This window comes from Penaeus vannamei, chromosome 40 (assembly GCF_042767895.1).
Source record: "Penaeus vannamei isolate JL-2024 chromosome 40, ASM4276789v1, whole genome shotgun sequence".
In the NCBI taxonomy this organism is placed as follows: Eukaryota; Metazoa; Arthropoda; class Malacostraca; order Decapoda; family Penaeidae; genus Penaeus; species Penaeus vannamei.
The window spans coordinates 4,811,718-4,834,217 of record NC_091588.1 but is presented as its reverse complement, the minus strand read 5'-3'; the positions used below and the strand labels follow the sequence as shown (position 1 = coordinate 4,834,217).

The following is a 22,500-nucleotide window of genomic DNA, read 5'->3' as shown; positions in this document are numbered from 1 at the left end:
ATCATCATTATTTCATTTTCAGGAGCAAAGGGGTTGTATTATATTTATTCTTATCATTCTTTTGGTTTTATTATCATTAATTCTGATGTTATTGTTATTTATCACTATTCTAGCATTTCTTGTCTATAATTTCTATGATTACTATTATTATTGTTACAATTTTTATCATTGTTATTATTATTATTATTATTATTGCCATTATTGTTATTATTTTTGTTATTATTAACATTATGATTATTATCAATATTATCATTGTTGCTGATGATGGTATTGTTGTTTTCTTGTTATAATTATTGTGATAATATATTTTCTGTTGTTGTTTGTTATCATCATTGATGTTGGTATTGCCATTCTTTGATAACACTATTACTATAGTTATTATCATTAATAGCAGTAGTAGCAGTTGTTGTAGTGGAATTATTATTATTGTCATTAGTAGTAGTATTGTTGTTGTTGATATTATTATTATTATTATTATTATTATTATTATTATTATTATTATTATTATTATTATTATTATCATTATTATTATTACTACTACTATTATTATTATTATTATTATCATTATTATTATTATTATTATTATTATTATTGGTGACGTTATTACCATAAATATCATTAAGTTTACTGTTACCATTATTATTATTATTATTATTATTATTATTATTATTATTATTATTATTATTATTATTATTGTTGTTGTTGTTGTTGTTGTTTTTGTTGTTATTATCCGTGTTATATGTATGTTATTTTAGCCTGCTTCATAATTCCCCATTCATTTATTTTTATTCATATGTTTATCATTTATTAACTTACCAATTCCTTTTAACTTTCAGTGTATTTCTCATTTATTGATTTTAGTTTATCTGTTTCTTTATTTCGTTATGTTATATCATTATTTTAATTATATGTTATTTTGTTTGTTTGTTTGTTTATATGTACATTGAGCCATCTATATGTTTATGTGTCTATTTGTATATCTACTTATCTGTCAAACTAACAAACCCACAATTCAATCTAACAAACTCTAACCTAACTAACCTAACTCCTAAACTAACAACCTCTCCAAACAAATAAACAAAAAACAAGCTAACAAATCCAACAAACTCTGACCTAACTAACCTAACTAACCGCCTAAACTAACAACCTCTCCACACTAACAATCCCGTAACAAGCAAATTCCAATCTAACAAGCCCTAATAGACTAACAAACCTCCCGACCTTAAACTAACGAACCCCTACAACTCAAACTATACCCCCCCCTTAACCCTAAACTAACAACGCACCCAATCTTTAACTAACGAACCCCCTTAACCCTAACCTAACAAATCCAAAATTGATAAACTACGAACAAACAAACCCTAGCCTAACAACCACCCCTTAACCCTTAACTAACAACCCCAAACCTTAAACTAACAAAACCCTAACCTAACAACCCCCCCCTTAACCCTTAACTAACAACCCCCCAACTTTAAACTAACAAAACCCTAAGCTAACAACCCCCCCTTAACCCTTAACTAACAACCCCCAACTTTAAACTAACAAAACCCTAAGCTAACAACCCCCCCTTAACCCTTAACTAAGAACCCCCCAACTTTAAACTAACAAATCCTAACCTAACAACCCCCCCCCCTTAACCCTTAAACTAACAACCTCCTTTAGCCCTTAAACAAACAAACCCTAAACTAACAAAAAAAAACTTTACCCTCAAACTAACAAAACCCTTTTAACCTAACAACCCCCCAGTCTTAAACAAACAAACCGTAACCTAACAACCCTCCCACTTAACCCTAAACTAACAAGCCCCCCAAACTTTAACCTAACAACCCCCCCAGACTAACAAACCCTAACAATCTCCCGCTTAAACCTTAACCTAACAACACCCCCTTAACCCTTAACCTAACAAACCCTAACAAAACCCTAACCTAACAACCCCCCCCCCTTTAACCCTTAAACTAACAACCCCCCAACCGTAAACTAACAAAACCTTAACCTAACAACCCGCCCCTAACCCTTAAACTAACCAACCCTAACCTAACAACTTCCCGCTTATACCCTTTAACCCTTAAACTAACCAACCCTAACCTAACAACAACAACCCCCCCCCCCCCTCCTCCCTTAACCCTTAAACTAACAAACTTCCAAAACCCGACCACACTAACCAACCCCCCCCCCCCCCAACACACTAACAAACTCCTAAAACCCGCCCACACTAACCCCCCCCCCTACACACACAAACAAACTCACAACCCCGTCCACACTAACCAACCCTCCCCCCCCCCTACACACACAAACAAACTCACAAACCCGCCCACACTAACCCCCCCCCCCCCTACACACACAAACAAACTCACAACCCCGTCCACACTAACCAACCCTCCCCCCCCCCCTACACACACAAACAAACTCACAAACCCGCCCACACTACCCCCCCCCCCTACACACACAAACAAACTCACAACCCCGCCCACACTAACCAACCCCCCCCAACACACTAACAAACTCACAACCCCCCCTACACACACAAACAAACTCACAACCCCGCCCCCTACACACACAAACCCTCACCCCCCCCCCCCCCAACACACAAACAAACTCACAAACCCTAACCAAAACTCCCTACACACACAAACAAACTCACAACCCCGCCTACACTAACCAACACCCCCCCAACACACACAAACTCACAACCCCCCCAACACACAAACAAACTCACAGCCCCCCAACACACAAACAAATTCACAACCCCCTAACACACAAACAAACTCACAACCCCCCCTACACACACAAACAAACTCACAACCCCGCCCCCCCAACACACACAAACTCACAACCCCGCCCCCCCAACACACACAAACTCACAACCCCGCCCACCCTACACACACAAACAAACTCACAACCCCCCCCTACACACACACAAACAAACTCCCAAAACCCGACCCACACTAACCAACCCCCCCCCCCCAACACACAAACAAACTCACCACCCCGCCCACACTAACCAACCCCCCCCCAACACACAAACAAACTCACCACCCCGCCCACACTAACCAACCCCCCCCCCAACACACAAACCAACTCACCACCCCGCCCACCCCCCTACACACACAAACAAACTCACCACCCCGCCCCCTACACACAAACAAACTCACCACCCCGCCCACCCCCCTACACACACAAACAAACTCACAACCCCGCCCCCTACACACAAACAAACTCACCACCCCGCCCAACCAACCAACCAATCAACCCCCCAACACACAAACCAACTCACCACCCCGCCCACACTAACCAACCCCCCCCCCAACACACAAACCAACTCACCACCCTGCCCACCCCCCTACACACACAAACAAACTCACCACCCCGCCCACACTAACCAACCCCCCCCCAACACACAAACCAACTCACCACCCCGCCCACCCCCCTACACACACAAACAAACTCACAACCCCGCCCCCTACACACAAACAAACTCACCACCCCGCCCACACTAACCAACCAACCAATCAACCCCCCAACACACAAACCAACTCACCACCCCGCCCACCCCCCTACACACACAAACAAACTCACAACCCCGCCCCCTACACACAAACAAACTCCCAAAACCCGCCCACACTAACCAACCAACCCCCCCCCCCCCAACACACAAACCAACTCACAACCCCCCGCCCTACACACACAAACCAACTCACCACCCCGCCCCCCCCTACACACACAAACAAACTCACAACCCCCCCCCTACACACACAAACAAACTCCCAAAACCCGACCCACACTAACCAACCAACCCCCCCCCCCTACACACACAAACAAACTCACAACCCCGCCCCCCCCCTACACACACAACCCCGCCCCCCCCCTACACACACAAACCAACTCACAACCCCGCCCACCCACCCGCCCACACTAACCAACCAACCCCCTCCCCTACACACACAAACAGACTCACCACCCCGCCCACCCGACCCGCAGGTGGCTGGCGGTGAGCAGAACCCGAGAGAGAACCGACGTCTACCACCGAGGCGCCGACGTCTGCATCCGCTCTCTGCTCCTCCCACGCCCGCGCTCGCTCGCCGCCCAGACCTGCTGCTACAGTAGGTGGGTCCCCTTTTTTATGTTTTTTTTTTTTTTTTTTTTGGGGGGGGGCTTGTAGGAAGGTCCTTTTTTTTGGTGGGGGGCGTGTAGGTGGGTCCTTTTTTTGTGGGGGGGAGGGGGCTTGTAGGTGGGTCCTTTTTTTTTTTTTTTTTTTGGGGGGGGGGGGGGGGGGGAGGGGGGCGTGTAGGTGGGTCCCTTTTTTATGTTTTTTTTTTTTGGGGGGGGGCTTGTAGGAGGGTCCTTTTTTTATTTTTTTTTATTCTCTTTTTTTTTGGGGGGGCGTTCCTTTATCTTTTTTTTGGGGGGGGTGTAAGTGGGTCCTTTTTATATATATATTCTTTTTTTCATCTTCTTAGGGGGGCGTGTAGGTGGGTCCTTTTTTATTTTATTTTATTTATTTATTTTTATTCTTCTTTTTTTTTGGGGGGGGCGTTCCTTTTTTATCTTTTTTTGGGGGTGTACGTGGGTCCTTTTTTATCTTAATTCAATTTATATATATATATATATATATATATATTGGGGGGGCGGTGTATGTGTCCTTTTTTAATCTAACTTATTTCCTTATTTTTTTTTGGGGGGGGGGGGCATGGGTGAAGGGTGAGAGGTTGAGGGGTGGGAGAGGGGTGAGGGGGATGGGGTGGTGTCAAGGTTTAGAGGTTCCCCGACTTGGTGGTGTATGGAGACACTTTTGATCGCTTTAACAGTTTTATTATGTTGGTGGGGACTCGTAGCGTGGGCGTAGGCTAAATCCCGTGCTGGTTCAGGAAGGAGCAAGGGGTAGCCCGGCTGCGGCGAAGGTGACCCCAGGGGCAGGCCGCGTCCGAGCGGAGACGAGACTCGGGGGGGTAAGGGGAGTGACACCCCAGGAGGGAAGCGTCCGGGTGGAGTCGTGATTCGAGGTCGAGTGTGGGGTGGCGATGAAAGAGCAGGTCACAGGTCACGAATGCTGGGGCGTGGCTAGTCAACCCGCTGCTGTGATTGGTCCCTCAGAGGTGGGGTATGTGAGAAGGAGTACAAAGAGGTGTGAAAACAGACAGAGAAAGAGAGAGAGAGAGAGACAGGGGGAGGGCGGAGAGAGAGAGAGAGAGGGGAGGGTTAAATACACATTTAATAATGGGAGAAAGTGGAAGAGAGAAAAGTAGAGAAAATAATAGAAAGAGTGAGAGAGAAAGAAAAATAGAAAGAGAAACAAAGAGAAAAGCAAGACGAAAAGGGGAAACAATCAGACAAAATCTGGCAAACAGACTAAAAGAGAGAAAACTAGAAGCACTCAGCGCATACCTCCGTCAAGGCAATAAAATCACTGATGCTATATAAATATTCTCACTTAGAGAATTACATTGAAATCATTAAAATTTGAGTTATCTTACTAACAGACGAACAAATAATATTCGGATCGCTACCAAAATTTAATGGCATCTAAGTTAGGCTAAGACGCACCTCTATTAAATATTTCATAAAAAAAACTATTCATAACTTTTTTGAGTTATCCTGCTAACCAACGAACAAACATACTAACCAATGCGACCAAAAACATAATTTTCTCAGCGGAGTTAACTAGACAAAAATCACAGAAACAGACAGAGAGAGAGAGAGAGAGAGAGATCACCAGGTCTCCCTCCATGCACCTCTAGAAAAAAAGAAAGAGAAAAGGACGATCAGGTCCCCCTCCATCATAATCCCTCCATGCACCTCTAGAAAAAAAAGAAAGAAAAAAAAACGATCACCAGGTCCCCCTCCATCATAATCCCTCCATGCACCTCTAGAAAAAAAAAAAAAAAGAAAGAGAAAAAACGATCACCAGGTCCCCCTCCATGCACCTCTAGAAAAAAGAAAGAGAAAAAGACGGAGATCACCAGGTCCCCCTCCATCATAATCCCTCCTTGCACCTCTCTTCAGGGACCGCCACCTCCTAACCCGGGGCAGTGGGGCGGGGAGTCCAGCGCTGGTGAGTCCTGAGGTGAATCCTGCTCTCCATCGCAAAGTGGACATCCTTCCCTGGCTGGCCTGTCGAGGAAACTTTCTCAGGTGAGTCACTTTTATGGCCGGGTTATGAGTAGAGTGATGGTCAGTGCCAGCTTTGTTTGGTATGAGAGAATGTATTGACAGTTACTACCGAATTGGCCTGCTGATAGGGTATGATTGACAGTCACCCAGTTGTGTTTAGTATGATAGATTGTGGTGACAGTCATTGCCAATTTTGCCTGCTAACAGATTGTGCGGACTACCGGTCAAGACTGGCAAATTATGGTGACAATCGCTGTGAGTTTTCCTTGATGCGACAAATTACGATGACAGTCACTGCCGGTTTTACCTAATGCGACAGGTTATGGCGAGACACAGCCAGTTTTGTCGTTTATATCTATTCAGGGGAACTGGGATAAGTTTTGGTGATAATCATTCCCAATTTTGTCTGCTGTGATTGTCAAGCAGACAGATAGTTGATTCAAGTTAAGTTATTTTGTTCGTAATATTAGTTAATTAAGAGATCCCGACAGACATTGAGTGAGTGATGCCTCAACACTATCTCCACACCATTATATTCAGTCATGTATAGTTAGAAAAATCAAAGAAAGCACCTACTAGTTCTACATTATGTAGTAGTCATATTGCTTATATGTTTCACTGTTCATATACAAGCAATGAAAGTTATGTAAGAACATGTTAATGCTTATATTACATATAATTCGCAGAGGACAAACGGTGCAATACATTCACCATTTTAGCAATAACATAAACGGACTTGCTTCTACAGTAATGAAAAAGCGCACTTTTTTTAGTAATATTAACTACATCAGTGAATCCCACGCCACTCACAGTGCTGTCACTGGACGAACTAAAAACTGTGGCGGTACAACCCTCTCTTGGCGATATCACTTTGTTTTCCATGCCATCGTCTCTCTCTCTCTCTCTCTCTCTCTCTCTCTCTCTCTCTCTCTCTCTCTCTCTCTCTCTCTCTCTCTCTCTCTCTCTCTCTCTCTCTCTCTCTCTCTCTCTCTCTCTCTCTCTCTCTCTCTCTCTCTCTCTCTCTCTCTCTCTCTCTCTCTCTCTCTCTCTCTCTCTCTCTCTCTCTCTCTCTCTCTCTCTCTCTCTCTCTCTCTCTCTCTCTCTCTCTCTCTCTCTCTCTCTCTCTCTCTCTCTCTCTCTCTCTCTCTCTCTCTCTGATTTATGTAAACTGCACGTATTCTACCTAACGATATTCATTACACGTGTATCAGAACCTCGTATATTATTGCGAGAGCATTGCGTTAAATAACGCTTCTTTAAATAACAATCAAGTTCTTAATATCAAAATGTGTTAAAAGAGCATTTCTGTCTTTTAGGTATCAAGCAGTTCGTCCCCCAAACAATGGTCGCCACTGCTACACGAATCCAGATGACGCGGTTTATCAGCAACAAATTTACATGGCTACTGATTACTAATCAGGATTGGTCTGTTGATTTACAAACACACACATACACACACACTCAACTTGCACATGTGTGTATGTATGTATATGTATATATATATATATATATATATATATATATATATATATATATATATATATATATACATACATACATACATACATACATACATACATACATACATACATACATACATACATATGTATATATACAAATATGTGTATGTATATATAATTTTATATATATATATATATTATATGAATGTACACACATATAGACATGAAATCTGATATTATCGATAACCACATTTATAAAATTAAAAAAAGTCAAAGAGCACAAAACTTTGCCAGTGCCAAACATTACATGTATGAAGAGAGATAGACATTGAAAGACAGCAAAGGTTTCAAAATAATTTGTGTAATAAGCAAAACTATATATACATTTTTAAAGAAACTTTCCACTAGGAGTTACCTCTCTGTGTGTAAGGTTTCAGAATCCTTTAATTTCGTCCTGGACGCGAACTGCAATCCAGATCACCTACGAAATCTAATCACTTAATTCCCTGGTCCATGGATATCCCAAGCACAAAACATAATCACAATCCGTCAGAAACTTTTCAAGTAATCCTGTTGACAAATCAATAAAATCGGACAAGAAAGTCCTTTCTGTGGCGGAACAGGATACGAAAAAAAAAACTCAAACCTGTTTAAATGGTCATTTGTGATTACTATTAATCAAATACCGTGTTTGAGAGAGACCTTGTGAAGAATATCTTTCGAAACAAATAATCCTTCCTCAGATTTACAATTAATTCAATTATAAAATGTTTAATACGAGATCCAGCAGTTGTTGGCTGTTAATTAGAGTAGGGCAGTACAATAGTTTGAAGAGAAATATTGTTTTAGTGAAAGTAGGTACTCAGTCTTTTTATATAAAGTTGCTTAATGTACGCGATGAAAGAGAAATAGATTCTATAATTAGCAGTGTAGTCGGCTGAGCTTAATATGAAACGTGAATCTTTTTTTAGATAGAAAAAGCGTAGTAGGGGGGGTGGGTCATGCCAGACTTTCCTTTGTGGAAAGTACAATCGTAGATATTCCAGAAACCTGCCATCTTGACATGACCATTGTTTTGTATCAACTGCAAAACTATTGGCCCGAAATCTCTTTATTTAAAGGGATATTATAAGTACTTACAATGACTTATCTTCGGCCAGGTACCTTAATTCAAGCAATAATTCACACTCGATAGAACGTATAACCACAAATGACAATGAGAAAATACCAACAAGTAAATAAATAGCAGTAATATGAAAATATTCTAATAATTTCCACTCACTAGATGTCAGCAGTACAGATAATCCACGTTTATAATCAGAAGAAAGTACAAACAAGACGCTTTTACTCTCAAAATAACTTTCACACTAGAATTTATAAACTCAATGAAATAAGTATGAACTGGAATTGATGTTTAACCTAATGCATTATTTAATTGCCAGATGTTTTATTACTTCCGGCACTTATTGTCTCGTTCCTATTCATCTAGTCATTAGTCTTGAGAAATATTGATATTATTATAAGATGAGAATAGTCTAATAAAAGTAATATGTAAACTATTGTTTGTATTTATGCCTTCATTATACTCAGTAGAAAAGAGACTGCAAAGTAGGAATACTTAAAACAAACTATTAGCAAAGCATTGCTAATAGTTTGTGTTTTGTGTAAATATATAACTACATGTATGTGCATAATTATTTAACCAATGAAATACTGCGGTGATAATTTAACATTTTTTTTATTTAGGGGAAACAGGGTACCCGTAGTATGAAAATAAGATTGGTTGCCAGAGTCTGCGATCGGCAGAAATTGTGACGCTTCTCATTCGCTTTGTATAACTGGATTATTTACTTCTGTGTTAGGATTTGTCAACTGTCAAACCGTAAACATCAAGTTTTTAATTCACAAGTCCGAGGGAGGAAGGGACGTGTGGCGCTGAAGCAATCTAGTTTTTAAGATTCACTTCTGTTGTCTACATGCTCTATAAACTACTCTAAAATTAAACTCTTAACTGAACTGAGCTTATAGTTTAAAACTATAAGTTTAGTTTAGATCTAGAGTCTAGAGTGGCGCACACCAACACACAACAAAGTATTCTAAGGCGCCATATTGTTTTGAAAGATAAGACGCTTCCTGATTGGTTATCCTCTAATATGTTACTACAAACAAGTTCTCTGATTGGTTTTCGGCAGCACGTGCCTCTGATAGTGGCAATATGTGCAAGTTTGCCAAAGCAACACCTGGAGTGGTTTCTGGTCCGACCTTATTATTATTAATATACATGTTTTTATGCAAAAAATTTAAGCGGCAATCAAACGAAATTGGAGTGGACTTACCTAGCGTTCCCTTACGTTACTTTAACATAGCTGCCTGACACACTTACGTTGCCTGCTTTACTTACCTGGTATTCACTTACTTTACAAACCTGACGTTCATATACGTTGCCTGATACTCACAAGTCATGAACAAAACTTCCCTGGTGCTCACTCCCCTTACTTTTAATTACCCTTATTTTTAATTACCGTTTGCTGAAGCTTCGAAAGTACCAGTGGTAGCCATTCCTAACATTCTCATAGAAATAGGGTTTGGAACAAGCGGAAACCTCGGGATTCGAACCCATGAACCTGGGATTTCTGGGATTTCGTGAGTTCAATGCTTTCATCCTGGGTTTCCAATACAGTGAATATAGTTGGCTGACGACTTATCAAATTGAACATTTTACTCAACAGTTTAAGTTTAGGAGTTTAGTACTAAACAGATTAGAGACTAATTCAGCCATGCTTGATGGTATTGTTGTTCCTCCAAAATACCCACGAGCTAGAAAAAACGGCAGTGGAATCCCAACTGAATCAGCAACTATCTCATGTCGTGGGGGAACTAAGCAAAAATGGACCAAGGTAGATCTCGCTTACTCTGAACACGAAGGGTGTCTACTTGGAGAACTTGAAGCAGTAGTTTCAAGGGTACTAGCAAGTGGAGCTAGACAATCCTACTTGAAGGAGACAAGAGGAAACATTTTGGCAATTTGAGAGAGAACTTAGCTTTAAGTGGAGCCATTAGAACAATACCAAGTACAGCCTACACCAGGTTTAAATCGATGTGAGAGACGATGACAACTCTTTGTAGTGTAGGAATGAACTAAGTACAGATTATTTACCCAACATCCATGCAACCTGCTATATTGGTACGAGTGAAAAGAATAACACAGGTACTAGTTGGACTACATGTGGGTCAAGTTAGTAAACAGATTGATCTGGCAGAAGGTGCCATGAACTCGCTCAGTAAGAGTATTTGGAGATACCATAAGAATCAATCTAAGAGTATTTGTAGGCCTGTTACTTACAACTTTGCTGTATGGAAGGAAGACTTTGACTATCTTGTGCATTGGAGTCTCGTCTTGATGCTTTTTGCAACAGGTACTTCCATTGGATCATGGGGCATTAGTTGACAGGATCACGTGTCCAACCAACCGTTACACCATGAGCCCAGTGTAGGACCTGTTAATTGCACAGTCCAGGGCTGCTAACTTAGGCCACTTGGCTCAACTCCATCAGGTTGTCTTCTCTAGAGATAATCCAGGGTGGAGAAGGCCAATAGATCAACCTAGACAGCAATGTCTAGGAAACATCGATAAGAACTGTTGTGAAGAGAATAGAAATGGGCGATGGATCTGCTTCTCCAAGAGGGGCACATGTTACTGGAAACGATGGGTGGATGTGTCGATGGTCCCCCCCCTCGGCACTAGCCCATATGGTTCAGCATAGACCAATTCTAATGTACCAGAGATTGATGTGATTCCCATTTTTAGACAGCTGACTCATGCAACACACACCCATGGCCTCTAGTCCTGTTAGATAAAAGTCTGCTTTCTACTCAAGCAGTCACCAATGGCCTCTAGGTTGCATAATGTTTTACATTTGGAGATGTCCCACAGTGCAATAGAGTCCTTCAGATTGTCAAACACTGTGCATTGTTTAGAAAATGCCATAGCAAATCCCAGAGCATCCATGCCCCTTTCAGGCAAACCACCCTTGGGTAGATTTAAAATTGGGCCTGAAAGTAGCCATAACTATTCTACAAGTTTTACAACTTAGCACTGGAAAATCCTGCATTTCTAGATGTTCCCCTACCAAGTGCTAACAATTGATGCATTTCTTGAATCACTGCTCTAGGTCCAATGATGCAGGTCTGGGCAGTGGCAACTGGAGTTGGTAATCATAAATCTCTGGGACCTCACAAATTATCATAAGTGGCTATTCTCACTACTGGTATGAGCTCCTAAGCTGACACATATCTCGTGACCAGCTCAAGTGCAACTGAACACAACACAAGTTACTGAAATATATGCAAATTTGGCACAGGCCATGCTTTTCATGTTAAGTTTACATCAGTTGGAAGGATCATACACAACAATATGAGACATGAAGCCAAACACATATTTCAGTCTTGAACCCATAATACTCTCATCGACTGGAACTCCACAACAGAGGGCTGGAGTCTGCTGGAGATGGCTATGATAGCCCCTGTAAGTAATGACAATCACTATAACCCAACCATTATAAAATGTAAACACCCTCACTGACCATGACACTGTCGTGTCTGCTTACCTCTGAAAGGACAGTAAACTCCACCCCTAGTTGGCTTATTTCTCTCACAATAGTCATAAGCTCCAAGCCTCCATCCTGACAGCTTGTCTGAGGTCTACACCACTTGTCTAAATTGTACATTCTGAAGGCCATTCAGTGTGGATGTAAAAATTTCAACCCTCCCTGCAGGGTTCCCATGCTTAATGCAGGATTACAACTCAGTGGTTGCTCTCCCCATGGGACCAGCAGCTTGCTTTGTTTGCTTGGTGAATTAGGATTTGATCCCCTTTCTATCATTCTCCATGAATGCCTTTGATGGGTGATCATTTTGTAAATTGAAATGTGTCATCTAAGACCTCATATAAAACAAATAACTTTAATAATGAGCTTAGCTTTGAGGTTTGGTAGTATCATAAGGAAAAGTCTTTGGTACCTTTAGAGTTTATTGGAAAAATATTTATGGATATTCAACAGAATCAACACAACAAAAAAATGGAAATATATGCACATGGCCATGCATGTCTGCACGAACTAAATATAACATATTTAAACCCATAAAATACACAGCATCCAAATTGAAACTCTTATCATGACTAGAAAACATCTTTTTTCTTTATAATATAAGATCACATACAAAACTTGCTATTCTAACTCATAGGTTTGTGTGGCAGTTCAGTATTCAGAATAAACCCTTTTGCAAGTGAGTATTCCTTTGCAATTATTGGGTTTGCTTTAATTTTATGTGATATAATAATTGTAAACTGGATATTTGGGTAATATTCATAATAAAAGAATGATCCTAAAACACTTAACAATTCATGTTTGTGAACACCTGAGAGCTTCAAGAAAGGTGGAGGAACAGGGACGTCCCAAAGACCCCTGAAATATGACCACATAACTTGAGAATCCACTGTCCCCATAACACTAGAAATATGATCACAGAGCAAGAGAATCCATTGTTCCAGCATCTCACATCCATCATTTATTGTATCTCTACCATCTGTTGCTTCCACTACTATAGACTACTGTTTTGTCCGATGTTCACGGACACACTTTGTTGTACAAAACTTAAAGTCATTGTACTCAAATGGCACCATGCCTGTGATGTCCTTCCCACACATGAAGCAACGCTGTTTTGGGATGCTTGGGACAGCACCAGTGCTCTGTTGTTGTTGCAGGAATCGCTTCTCAGCCGCCAAAGCTCTCTGAAAGGTTATGGAGTTGAGGCTTTATTTCATTTCCAACAAATCATTTTTAGAATTAAAAGTCCACTGTTTAAAGGAAGACAAGATCAATACATTGACACTTTATCTTAATAAACATAGAAAAGTGAAGGTCAAAAAGGTTCTACCCTGGCAAACACGTCTATAGTCGAGTTGTAATTTTAATATATTGCACTGTCCAATGTATTTTGTCTACACATAGATGGTTCCACAAGTGTTTAGTCACTTCTTGATTACCATATTCCTTAAATTTCCCTTTTTTTCTCTTTCTCTAATCCTATCTTTGCTGTTACTGATGACATTATGATTATCATAATGTTACTGACAATATTATCAGTAATCTTTCTGAAAGGATAAACAAGTAAGATCAGGTTGGGTTAATAATAGACACCTCACTGACAAAACATGTGTGGAGTTATCCAAGTGTAAACAAAATTAATTAACTATACATGTGCCCTCCTGGCATCAATGGGATAACAGAATTCCTAAGCTAACTCCTAAACATTAGCTTTACTTCACACAAGATAACTTCTAGATCATATTGAAAAAAACAATACTCTTTTACTCCTTTTTCAGAGAAATAGGGGAGTTCTCAAAAATATTAACCACTTGCCGACAGGGATGGCATGTGCGTACATGCCATGCCCACTATGTGTTTAATTTAGGAATTGTTTTTACACAGAGATGGCTCCTTAAGTACTACGTCACCAATGAGCCAATTACGAGAACTACCTGTCTCACCTGTTTACCATTTTCCTTGATTTTCGATAATATCTTAATACTGCTGCTGTTAGTCATATCAATAAAAATATAGTAATTATAATGTTTATAACAAAAATATTAATATTTGGCTTTTAACAACATATATTTTCTAATGCTACCATCTCTCACCTTTAGTTATTAGTCACTAGAAGTGGTATTTCTCTGTACATGGTGTTAATGATGATTTTCTACATCCAACATCACTATAAACTTATATTTACATCTTTATTAATATTCATATTTTTCTATCTATACTCTCAATTTATCTATCTATATCCTCAATTTATTGATCTATCTACCTATCTATCTGTCTATTTATCTATCTATCTGCTTTTTTTCACATTCTACCATTTATGTAGTGCAAACTCACAATTCAAGACATATATTCATTCAGCTTTGAAAATCAAATTTCCACCATACGGTATTCAACACACATTCGTAATAATGTACTTATATGTGTTTTCATTATGACATTGAACATATTCTTTTGCAGGAGCCTGTATTTTACATGTTTCTCTTTAAAATTTTGGTAATTCAATCAAATTCTTTACAAAGGATTCTCTGTGCACCCATTATTATGCATTCAATACATCTTCAAAACAATATATATGCATTCTGCTAACCCAACCACAATATGTATGAAATCATATATTTCCTGACCATGAATAAGATTTTGTTCCGAGTCAAGCAATAAGGTGAAGAGAGAGAATCAAAGAATACCTGGTAAAACTATATGACCATAAAAAAGTTATTTCTTCCTAAATCATCAAAAGAAGGGGGGACACTATATTAATGATTTATTTACTTATGCCCCAAAATATCACCTACGAGTTGAGCTGTCACAATAAAACAAACATCTATGAAGAATGAAAAAAATATACATTATTCCTATTGACTTCCCTTGAAAAGATATGACTTTCTTTGGTCTTGGAAATTCCTTTCTCTTTCACTTTTTATCCATATACTAATCTTGTTTTAGAGAAATGATAGCAGTGTCAGATCTAATCTGAAGGATATTAGCTAATATCACTCATTCAATTATTCAGTGATGGCCCTTGATTTCTAAAAATGCAGAAAATAACAGAAATAGAGAATGCAAACAGAAGCAAAAGCAGTAGGCAAGAAGAGCGACAGAAAAAAATACCACCATGTACCTTCTCTCTGTCACTTAATTTGAGAAATCTTTTTTTCTCTTCTCTTTCTCTCCTGGCTTCTTCTTCCTTTTGTTTCCTCTCTCTCTCCTTCTCCTCTCTGGCTTTTTCTTGTGCCTTCTTCTTTTCAATTTCCTTTGCCTGTTCCTTTGCTTCCTGCTCTGCTGTCAGTGGGCTCGGAATGCGGGCCTGTGCAATAAAACAAATGTGTTATAATGGATTTCAATAAGATAAATGATGATGAGGGGCTGCATGCCTGAGTAAGCTAAGAAATGGGCCACATTATGAGGAATGGATTGCAAAGTGGGAAATGGATTATAGTATGACAAAGATATCTGAAATGAGAACTTGCAATGCTTGTCTAATATGAGAATTGGTCTGCAATACCAGAAATGGATTGCAGAGTTAGGAATGGATTACAGTATGGTCTGAAATATGAGAAATGGTCTGCAAAGTGTGAAATAGACTGGTATACAAAAATTATGCAATATGGTTAAGATAGTTGTAATAAGGGGAATAACACATAGGGCAAGACTGGTATCAAGATTAGGTCCATCACCAGAAAAGCTAAAGAGGTATTGCATATTGTCCTACTGAGCTGCCGCTGATAAAAATAAAGCTTTATATATGTCAAAGCCAAGATACAAAGTATAAGCAAGATTCCACATCAAGTTAAGGAATAACACTTGGTCATTGATTTAATTCTTAAGATCAGAATGTCGGTCTCAATCTGCAAAAGACTTTAATATTTTAGACTTTGTTTGAGCTAAGTTGGGCATGGCTCTGTTAGCTAAAGTTAGGATAGTTTAGGATAATTCAGATTAGTTTAGATCAGGCTTTGCTAAGTCAGGTTATACAAATTTAGGCTCAATCAGAGTTGATTATTGCATGTTGGGTTTCCTTTTATTTATGTTAAGTTCCACTATCTTCATCCACCATTTATCCTCATAAAATCTGAATCTAATTGCAACAATAAAAATAAGAATGCAAAAGTCCACTGATGATAATTTGCACTGACAAGCTAATATTTTCAACAAGATTCAAACTCCAAGAGACTGTGTTACATTTCACAGTATTAAGGTAAGATGTCTATTGTTTCAAATAAATTAATCTTCAAGTCAACAGACAAACTGATTCAAAAGTTGATTCATTACCCACTTAGTGACAAAGCCAATGTGCAATATATGGCTTGAATAGAAAGTTATCATGTAAATGAGCATTAAGTTTAGCCTAGTCTAGATCAGTTTTACTTTGACTCTTTTTTAGGTTCTGCTAGCTTAATTTTTTTTTTTTTTTATGTTCAGGGTAGGGTTAGTTTAATTTCTGTTATGCTGGTTTTGGTTAGATTAGGATAAGTTAGCTTAACTTCCGATAGATCAGGTTCTAAATTAGGAACTCAAATTTTTGGTCTCACTGGGCACATAAAACAGGAATTCCTATATCATCTTTGCTATAGCATACAGTCAGCCACCCTAATGATATAAAAAAAAAATAACCCCTCAACACACACATACATCCAGTCATGTTTCTAATTAAAATTCATAGTCATTAATCCAAAGGATCAAAATATATAAGAATCATGTACAACATTTTCAATATTACCTGCTTGTAGTCATACTTCTTCGGATGCTGTGCCATAAAACGACGGAAGGTATTTCTTGTCTCTTTATCCTTCGACAAATTAAATGGAAAACTGCCCTTGTTATCCGAGGCCGCTGGATCACAACCATGTTCTAGCAGATACCTATTCAAAAGCAAAGGATTGAGGTGGGATGAAAACAGAAAAAAAAGGAATGAAAAAAAGCAGGCATCCTCTTTTTCAATCCCCTTATATGTGGCAATAAGGAGAAAAAAAATGATATACTGTTACACACCAGCTGTTTCTCTGTTTTATTCTCTATATCAGCATCAATATCATTGTCTTTTCTTTCTGATCACTTTTAGTGCTCTCTCTCATTTTCATTCTCTCTCTCTCTCTCTCAAAAGTCTTTCAGGTTTGCCTGCCTTACCATAAAATATCTTTGTGTCCACTTTCTGCTGCTATGTGCAACATAGTTCGGTCTTTCTTCCCAAAAGTAATGAGTGACAGATCAGTTGGAATCTGTACATTTTGAAGAGAGTTCATGAGTGCTTTGTTTTGTGCATTACCTGTTGAGAGAAAATAGTAAAATTACACATTTATTTCAGAAGTTTGCAATAAAAATGATATGATTTCAATATCCACTTTCAATAATAATAAAAATCTTAATAAATAAAACATTCACTTTTCTTTAAGAACAAAATATATAATCACTTCTTTTGTCTACAAATGAAAACAATAATAACTTTGGAATCCACTTCATCACTAGAACAACAAAAATACATCTTCAAAGAAATCAAACCACAAGGCATTAATTAAACTCAAGGATTTATATTATAAATCTGAAGACATTGCAGCCTTTTGAAGTTCAGTTTCCCTTTAAATTTAACAAAACCATCATTATAGTTATTACAGAGAATAAGTCCATACCCTTGTGACTTGAAGGCGAAGAAAACTTTAGTGCTATCTCCAGCCGGTCCTTGTTACCAGTCCTGCACGAGGTATATATCTCATTCCAAACTACTTCTTTGTGTTTGGAACCTGAAATGCAATGATTGAAAAATATAAATGAATGGAATAAATAAGAGTAAATTGTAAAAGCATAAAATTAACTGGTGATCAATAGCTACATGTTAAACATTAAAGCTTTTCCTCCTTCTCCTCTGCTTCTGCTCACTCACTCACCCTCTCGAGCACATTTCTCTTTCTCATAACTCCCCTTCATCCTTCCCTCTCTCCCTCTCTCAAAATGGCATGAAAAAGACAAAACTCACCCTCTTTAGACTTTCTTGGTTGCTCTCTTTCTTTTCTCTCTAATTTTCTCAATGTTTTAGGGTCAAATGAACAGTCCTTTCCTCCCCCTATGTCCCTCATGCAAAAGGACATCTTGGTCATGGTCATCACCATGTCATCCTCATCATCAACAAGTGATTCGCTGGAAGATGAGCATGGTTCTGGTACCTCGTTTCTTCTCTCACTCTTGGGCTTCTTTGCCTCCTTTCTTGGACTTGTTTCCTTCTTAGGGCTTGCTTCCTTTTTCTTTTTTGTGACAGGCTTGACCTCCCCAATAAGCGATTCCTTGACCATTGTCTTAAATTCATCTTCAGTCCCTGTTGACAAAACCATAAGATCGGGTCAATTGAAACAATTTCTATGTACTCCATGTATTAAAAACTTTAGCCCATGACTGCAATAATATAAAAACACAGGATAATTTTTTAAATGACTTCATTGGGTATATCGTAACTGTAAGCCAGACTATTCCCAGAGCAAAAACACAAATACTGTTAACAGCATAAACACACTCACTGAGTCTAAACTCTACAAAGCAAACCTATACCAACTCCAGATGCAACAGAGCCAAAGTATTGACTTCATTTACTCTTTACTGCTCCTGCTTCTGCTTACCATGAATGAGAACTTCGAAGAGCATCCCATACACTCTCTTGACTTCAGAGAACTTTGCCCTCTTCGTGGGGAAAGGAATGGTCCTTAGTCGATCATCCTTCGGATTGAGGATCGGTTTCTTGCCAGTAAAAAGCGTTTTGCGATTGTGCTTCTTGGCATGGAAGAAAATTAGGTCACACCTCTCAAGGTGGGTTTTCCAAGACTCCATCAGCTCTTGGATGTGCTGCAGAAGAGAGAAGAAATGTGTAAGCTAATCATTTTATATTCACTGAAACAGATAAAGGAATATATAAACAAATACATTTTATCAACCTTGAAATAGCCAGAACTCTTGGCTAATGGTGGAGACTCTGCACAGAAATGTTTACAATGGATAATGCATTTCCCCTTTCATTTGTATCTTCTGTTTCCTTTCTTCCCTTATTTTACTCTTTCTTCTCTTATTTTAGTCTTTACCCTCTGTACCACAGAATGTGAGAGGATCATATGAACCAAAGTTAAGCAGTGGAATAAATATATATTTCCTATAATATCCTTTATTCATTTAAGGTTTATAATCTAAGAAAACCATGGACGTTTTAACAAAGCTTGGTGTGGCAACCTTCCTTACAGTGCATCAGAAAGAAATAGTAAGGTGGAAAGAGATAGAATTAGTGAAACTAATTAGTGAAACAGAAACAGACAGTAAGAAATAGAGTCAGACACACAGAGAGAGACAGAAAGACAGATGGAAAAAAACAGAATGAATGAGATAAATACAGAAACAGACTCAAAAATATACCCAGACCAAGTCAAAGAGAGAGACAGAAAAATAGCAACAAAAAGAGATACACAGAAACAGACAGAAAAAAGAGAAACAGAACATGCATCTTCTCAGAGAACAGTAACACACCTGTTGCTGTGACAGCTCATTGTACCTCCTAAGCGAAGCACCACTGGACTTGGGGTGCGAGGTGCCGCTCTGACCATCCTTGGCGCTTTGGCTGCCTCCTTGCTTGGCTCGAACAGTGTAATTGTGAAAGGTCTTATGGATGATCACCTCACTGCCTGTTCCGTTTCATGAAGAAATATTTATGTTATGGGTTCTCAAGGATGGAAAATAACAGTAGGAATGAGGGTATCCTGATATCAAGTTAACAAAGGAAGTGTCTATTTGATTTACAGTGTTTCCTTATATCATTTACAGACTGCAGAAAAAATGTCCATAGAATCATAAGTATCACTTATAAGTTTTAATATCACTATCTCTTTCATATGCTGTGATAAAATCACTATCAAATTATCATACCTATCACTGTTTCTCCATATTTTCCCTTTTCTTTATCCCTGTCATCTCTCTTCCCTCTTCTCTTCTTCATCCCACCTCCACTTAAGGTATAGTATACCAAAGTATAAAATTTCACTACCACCATCTCTGGGGGGAGAATAAAATATAAAAATAAAATAAAATAAATAAAATGCAATACCTTTAAACACAGCTGCTGCAAAGTGACCTCCACCAAGAAGAATAACTGCAACATTAACCCTACGGGGGGCTGCAAGCACACGCTGGAGAACATCCTGTTCCCCATACATTTCTTTCTGCAAAAAAATATTTAAAAACATATTTCAACAGAGAAATGATAAGAAACAGAAAGCAGTGTACTAATATATAAGGGGCTAATATCATCTCATTTAGCTTTAATGCTGAAAAAAAAACGCAATCTAATGAACTTTACTTTTCTTGTCAAATCATATTGCTGCTACCCAATAAAAGATGAAGAAAATGAAAGTACATTATCCATGTACACTTACTGACCTTTTTATTAAACAAAATGGCTCTGTATACTGATATCACATTTCCATCTGCATTACAGAAGAACATTCTGGCTTGTTTCCGCAGTACAGAATTACTAACATCTGTAATAGCAATTGTCAATCTTTACTATCAAAACAGATGAGAACATAATGAAAATACTGACATATCACAGAAGGGTATATATGGGAATGATTACTTTCATAAGATAAAAGCATAATCACCATTTCAATAACTAAATCATATACTTCTGATAATTATCTGAATAAGCAACTCTTTCACATGATTTGCTTTGAAATAAAATCCTTAAAAAAAGAACGAAATAAAGTTAGAGATAATATCTATAACTTGGCTTTATTCAGAAACATTACAACTTGTATTTACATCATCAAGTATACATTTACCTTCATCAGGGGATTCTTTGCCTTCCTCCCCCTCCTCCTCATCATCGTCATCCGATCCCGATAAGCTTGACACATCACCTAAAAGAAAAAATCAATATAAATTTTTTTCTTTTCTTTTCTTTTTTCTTTTTTTTTTAAAGCAAGGTAGGAACATGATCTCTTGTACCTCAGTATTTATCTCTCTGCCTTTATGTCTGTCTGTCTGTCTGTTTCAGAAAAATATGGCAAATGGGTTGAACAGCAACAAACAGCAATTTCCATTTTCTAACTGTTTAATTCTCATATTCAAGAAAAGAATCATAATGAAGGATGAAAACCATGAACTATATATAAGCTTACCTTCCCCACAAAGTCTGGGTAAAATAAATCACCCAGAAATATAGAAAATGTACCACTCTATGAAATGGAAAACAAATCACTCTTCACCGTAAAAAATACTCACTCATATCTTGCAAGAACTGTTCCTCAGAGAGTGGGGGTTTGCCAGCCAAGGACCTCTGGAGGTTGCAACGATGCCAGTCCAAGCGGTAATGACCGACTTGCTCCTCACGGCTAGCAAATGTAACTTGGCAAAGTGAGCACTGTGACTCAGAGGCCGTGCTGGGGACACTAGGACTGAACATGGGTAGGCCGATGGCACAGTGTTCTGCGGTGGAGCATGATTAAGGAAAGAATTAGGGGAGTAATGGTAAAATATCTGTAAAATGAGGTAATAATAACTATATTCATGTTTTTCCTTAGATGTATAACCCGTAGGACAAATTCAATACACTATATTTTTAGAACAATGTCAAACTGCAGAGAATGTTTCCTTTCTTTACTTTGTGAACACGTAAGTAAAAAAACTATCAAGACAAAAAGAGAAGAAACTTCCCCACTTCGTAGTATTTGTATTACAGAACTAAACGCTCATACGAAAATCTTTAGGTACGGCCTGTTCACATACCTTTGCTTGGTGATGCCATAGACTGGGTTGCAACTTCATCGTACTCTGCACTGCCTTCTGCAATGCGAATCCCAGCAAGCAGTGGCACAATCTGCAGGAATTAATGTCATTATCAGTTGTGGGTTATAAGATGGATGAATGAACATACAACATAAAAATCAAGAAATATACATACAGATGGGTAGATTATAAAATTGCCATTATACATATATATATAAAATTCATTTAAAACATTTCCCTATTCATATCATCCAAGTAAATGCAAGAGACATATTTATCATAAATCAATTAATTTGTACAACTATCCTTTTTGTATACTTTTAAAGTGGGGCCTCAAATATTTTCCAAAAAGTAACAACAAGGGTAGATCAACATACATCTATATATTATTGTAGAAACATCATATATGTATATACATATTTTTATATGCTTTTATACATAAATAAACACATACTACAGCTATATTACTAGAAGTATCAAATAATATGTTCAGAATATCACAAATTATCATGCTATGTATCTATCAAGAATAATCTACCATGCATTTATCAATAAATGATGTATTTCTCAAGAATCAT

General features: G+C 38.3%; 2 protein-coding genes across 7 annotated transcripts in view; one reads left to right on the top strand and one right to left on the bottom strand.

The window, feature by feature from the left end:
- Nucleotides 1-7,572, top strand: part of LOC113824150 (isthmin-2) — a 76,295-nt gene extending 68,723 nt beyond the window's left edge. For both annotated transcript variants that reach the window (XM_070117302.1, XM_070117303.1), the window contains exons 7-9: nucleotides 3,979-4,104; nucleotides 6,001-6,129; nucleotides 7,425-7,572. In XM_070117302.1, the coding sequence (XP_069973403.1) occupies nucleotides 3,979-4,104; nucleotides 6,001-6,129; nucleotides 7,425-7,524 (355 nt within the window). In that variant the 3' untranslated portion in view covers nucleotides 7,525-7,572. The remainder of the gene's footprint in view (nucleotides 1-3,978; nucleotides 4,105-6,000; nucleotides 6,130-7,424) is intronic.
- A 5,016-nt stretch (nucleotides 7,573-12,588) lies between these two features.
- The window catches only part of LOC113824129 (tRNA endonuclease ANKZF1), a 13,015-nt gene continuing 3,103 nt past the window's right edge, over nucleotides 12,589-22,500 (bottom strand). For all 5 annotated transcript variants that reach the window (XM_027376875.2, XM_027376872.2, XM_027376873.2 and 2 more), the window contains exons 3-15: nucleotides 21,923-22,013; nucleotides 21,419-21,622; nucleotides 20,977-21,054; nucleotides 20,576-20,676; nucleotides 20,244-20,358; nucleotides 19,670-19,824; nucleotides 18,778-19,000; nucleotides 18,144-18,479; nucleotides 17,800-17,910; nucleotides 17,300-17,438; nucleotides 16,893-17,034; nucleotides 15,294-15,479; nucleotides 12,589-13,359 (exon numbers count right to left, since the gene is read on the bottom strand). In XM_027376875.2, the coding sequence (XP_027232676.2) occupies nucleotides 13,177-13,359; nucleotides 15,294-15,479; nucleotides 16,893-17,034; nucleotides 17,300-17,438; nucleotides 17,800-17,910; nucleotides 18,144-18,479; nucleotides 18,778-19,000; nucleotides 19,670-19,824; nucleotides 20,244-20,358; nucleotides 20,576-20,676; nucleotides 20,977-21,054; nucleotides 21,419-21,622; nucleotides 21,923-22,013 (2,064 nt within the window). In that variant the 3' untranslated portion in view covers nucleotides 12,589-13,176. The remainder of the gene's footprint in view (nucleotides 13,360-15,293; nucleotides 15,480-16,892; nucleotides 17,035-17,299; nucleotides 17,439-17,799; nucleotides 17,911-18,143; nucleotides 18,480-18,777; nucleotides 19,001-19,669; nucleotides 19,825-20,243; nucleotides 20,359-20,575; nucleotides 20,677-20,976; nucleotides 21,055-21,418; nucleotides 21,623-21,922; nucleotides 22,014-22,500) is intronic.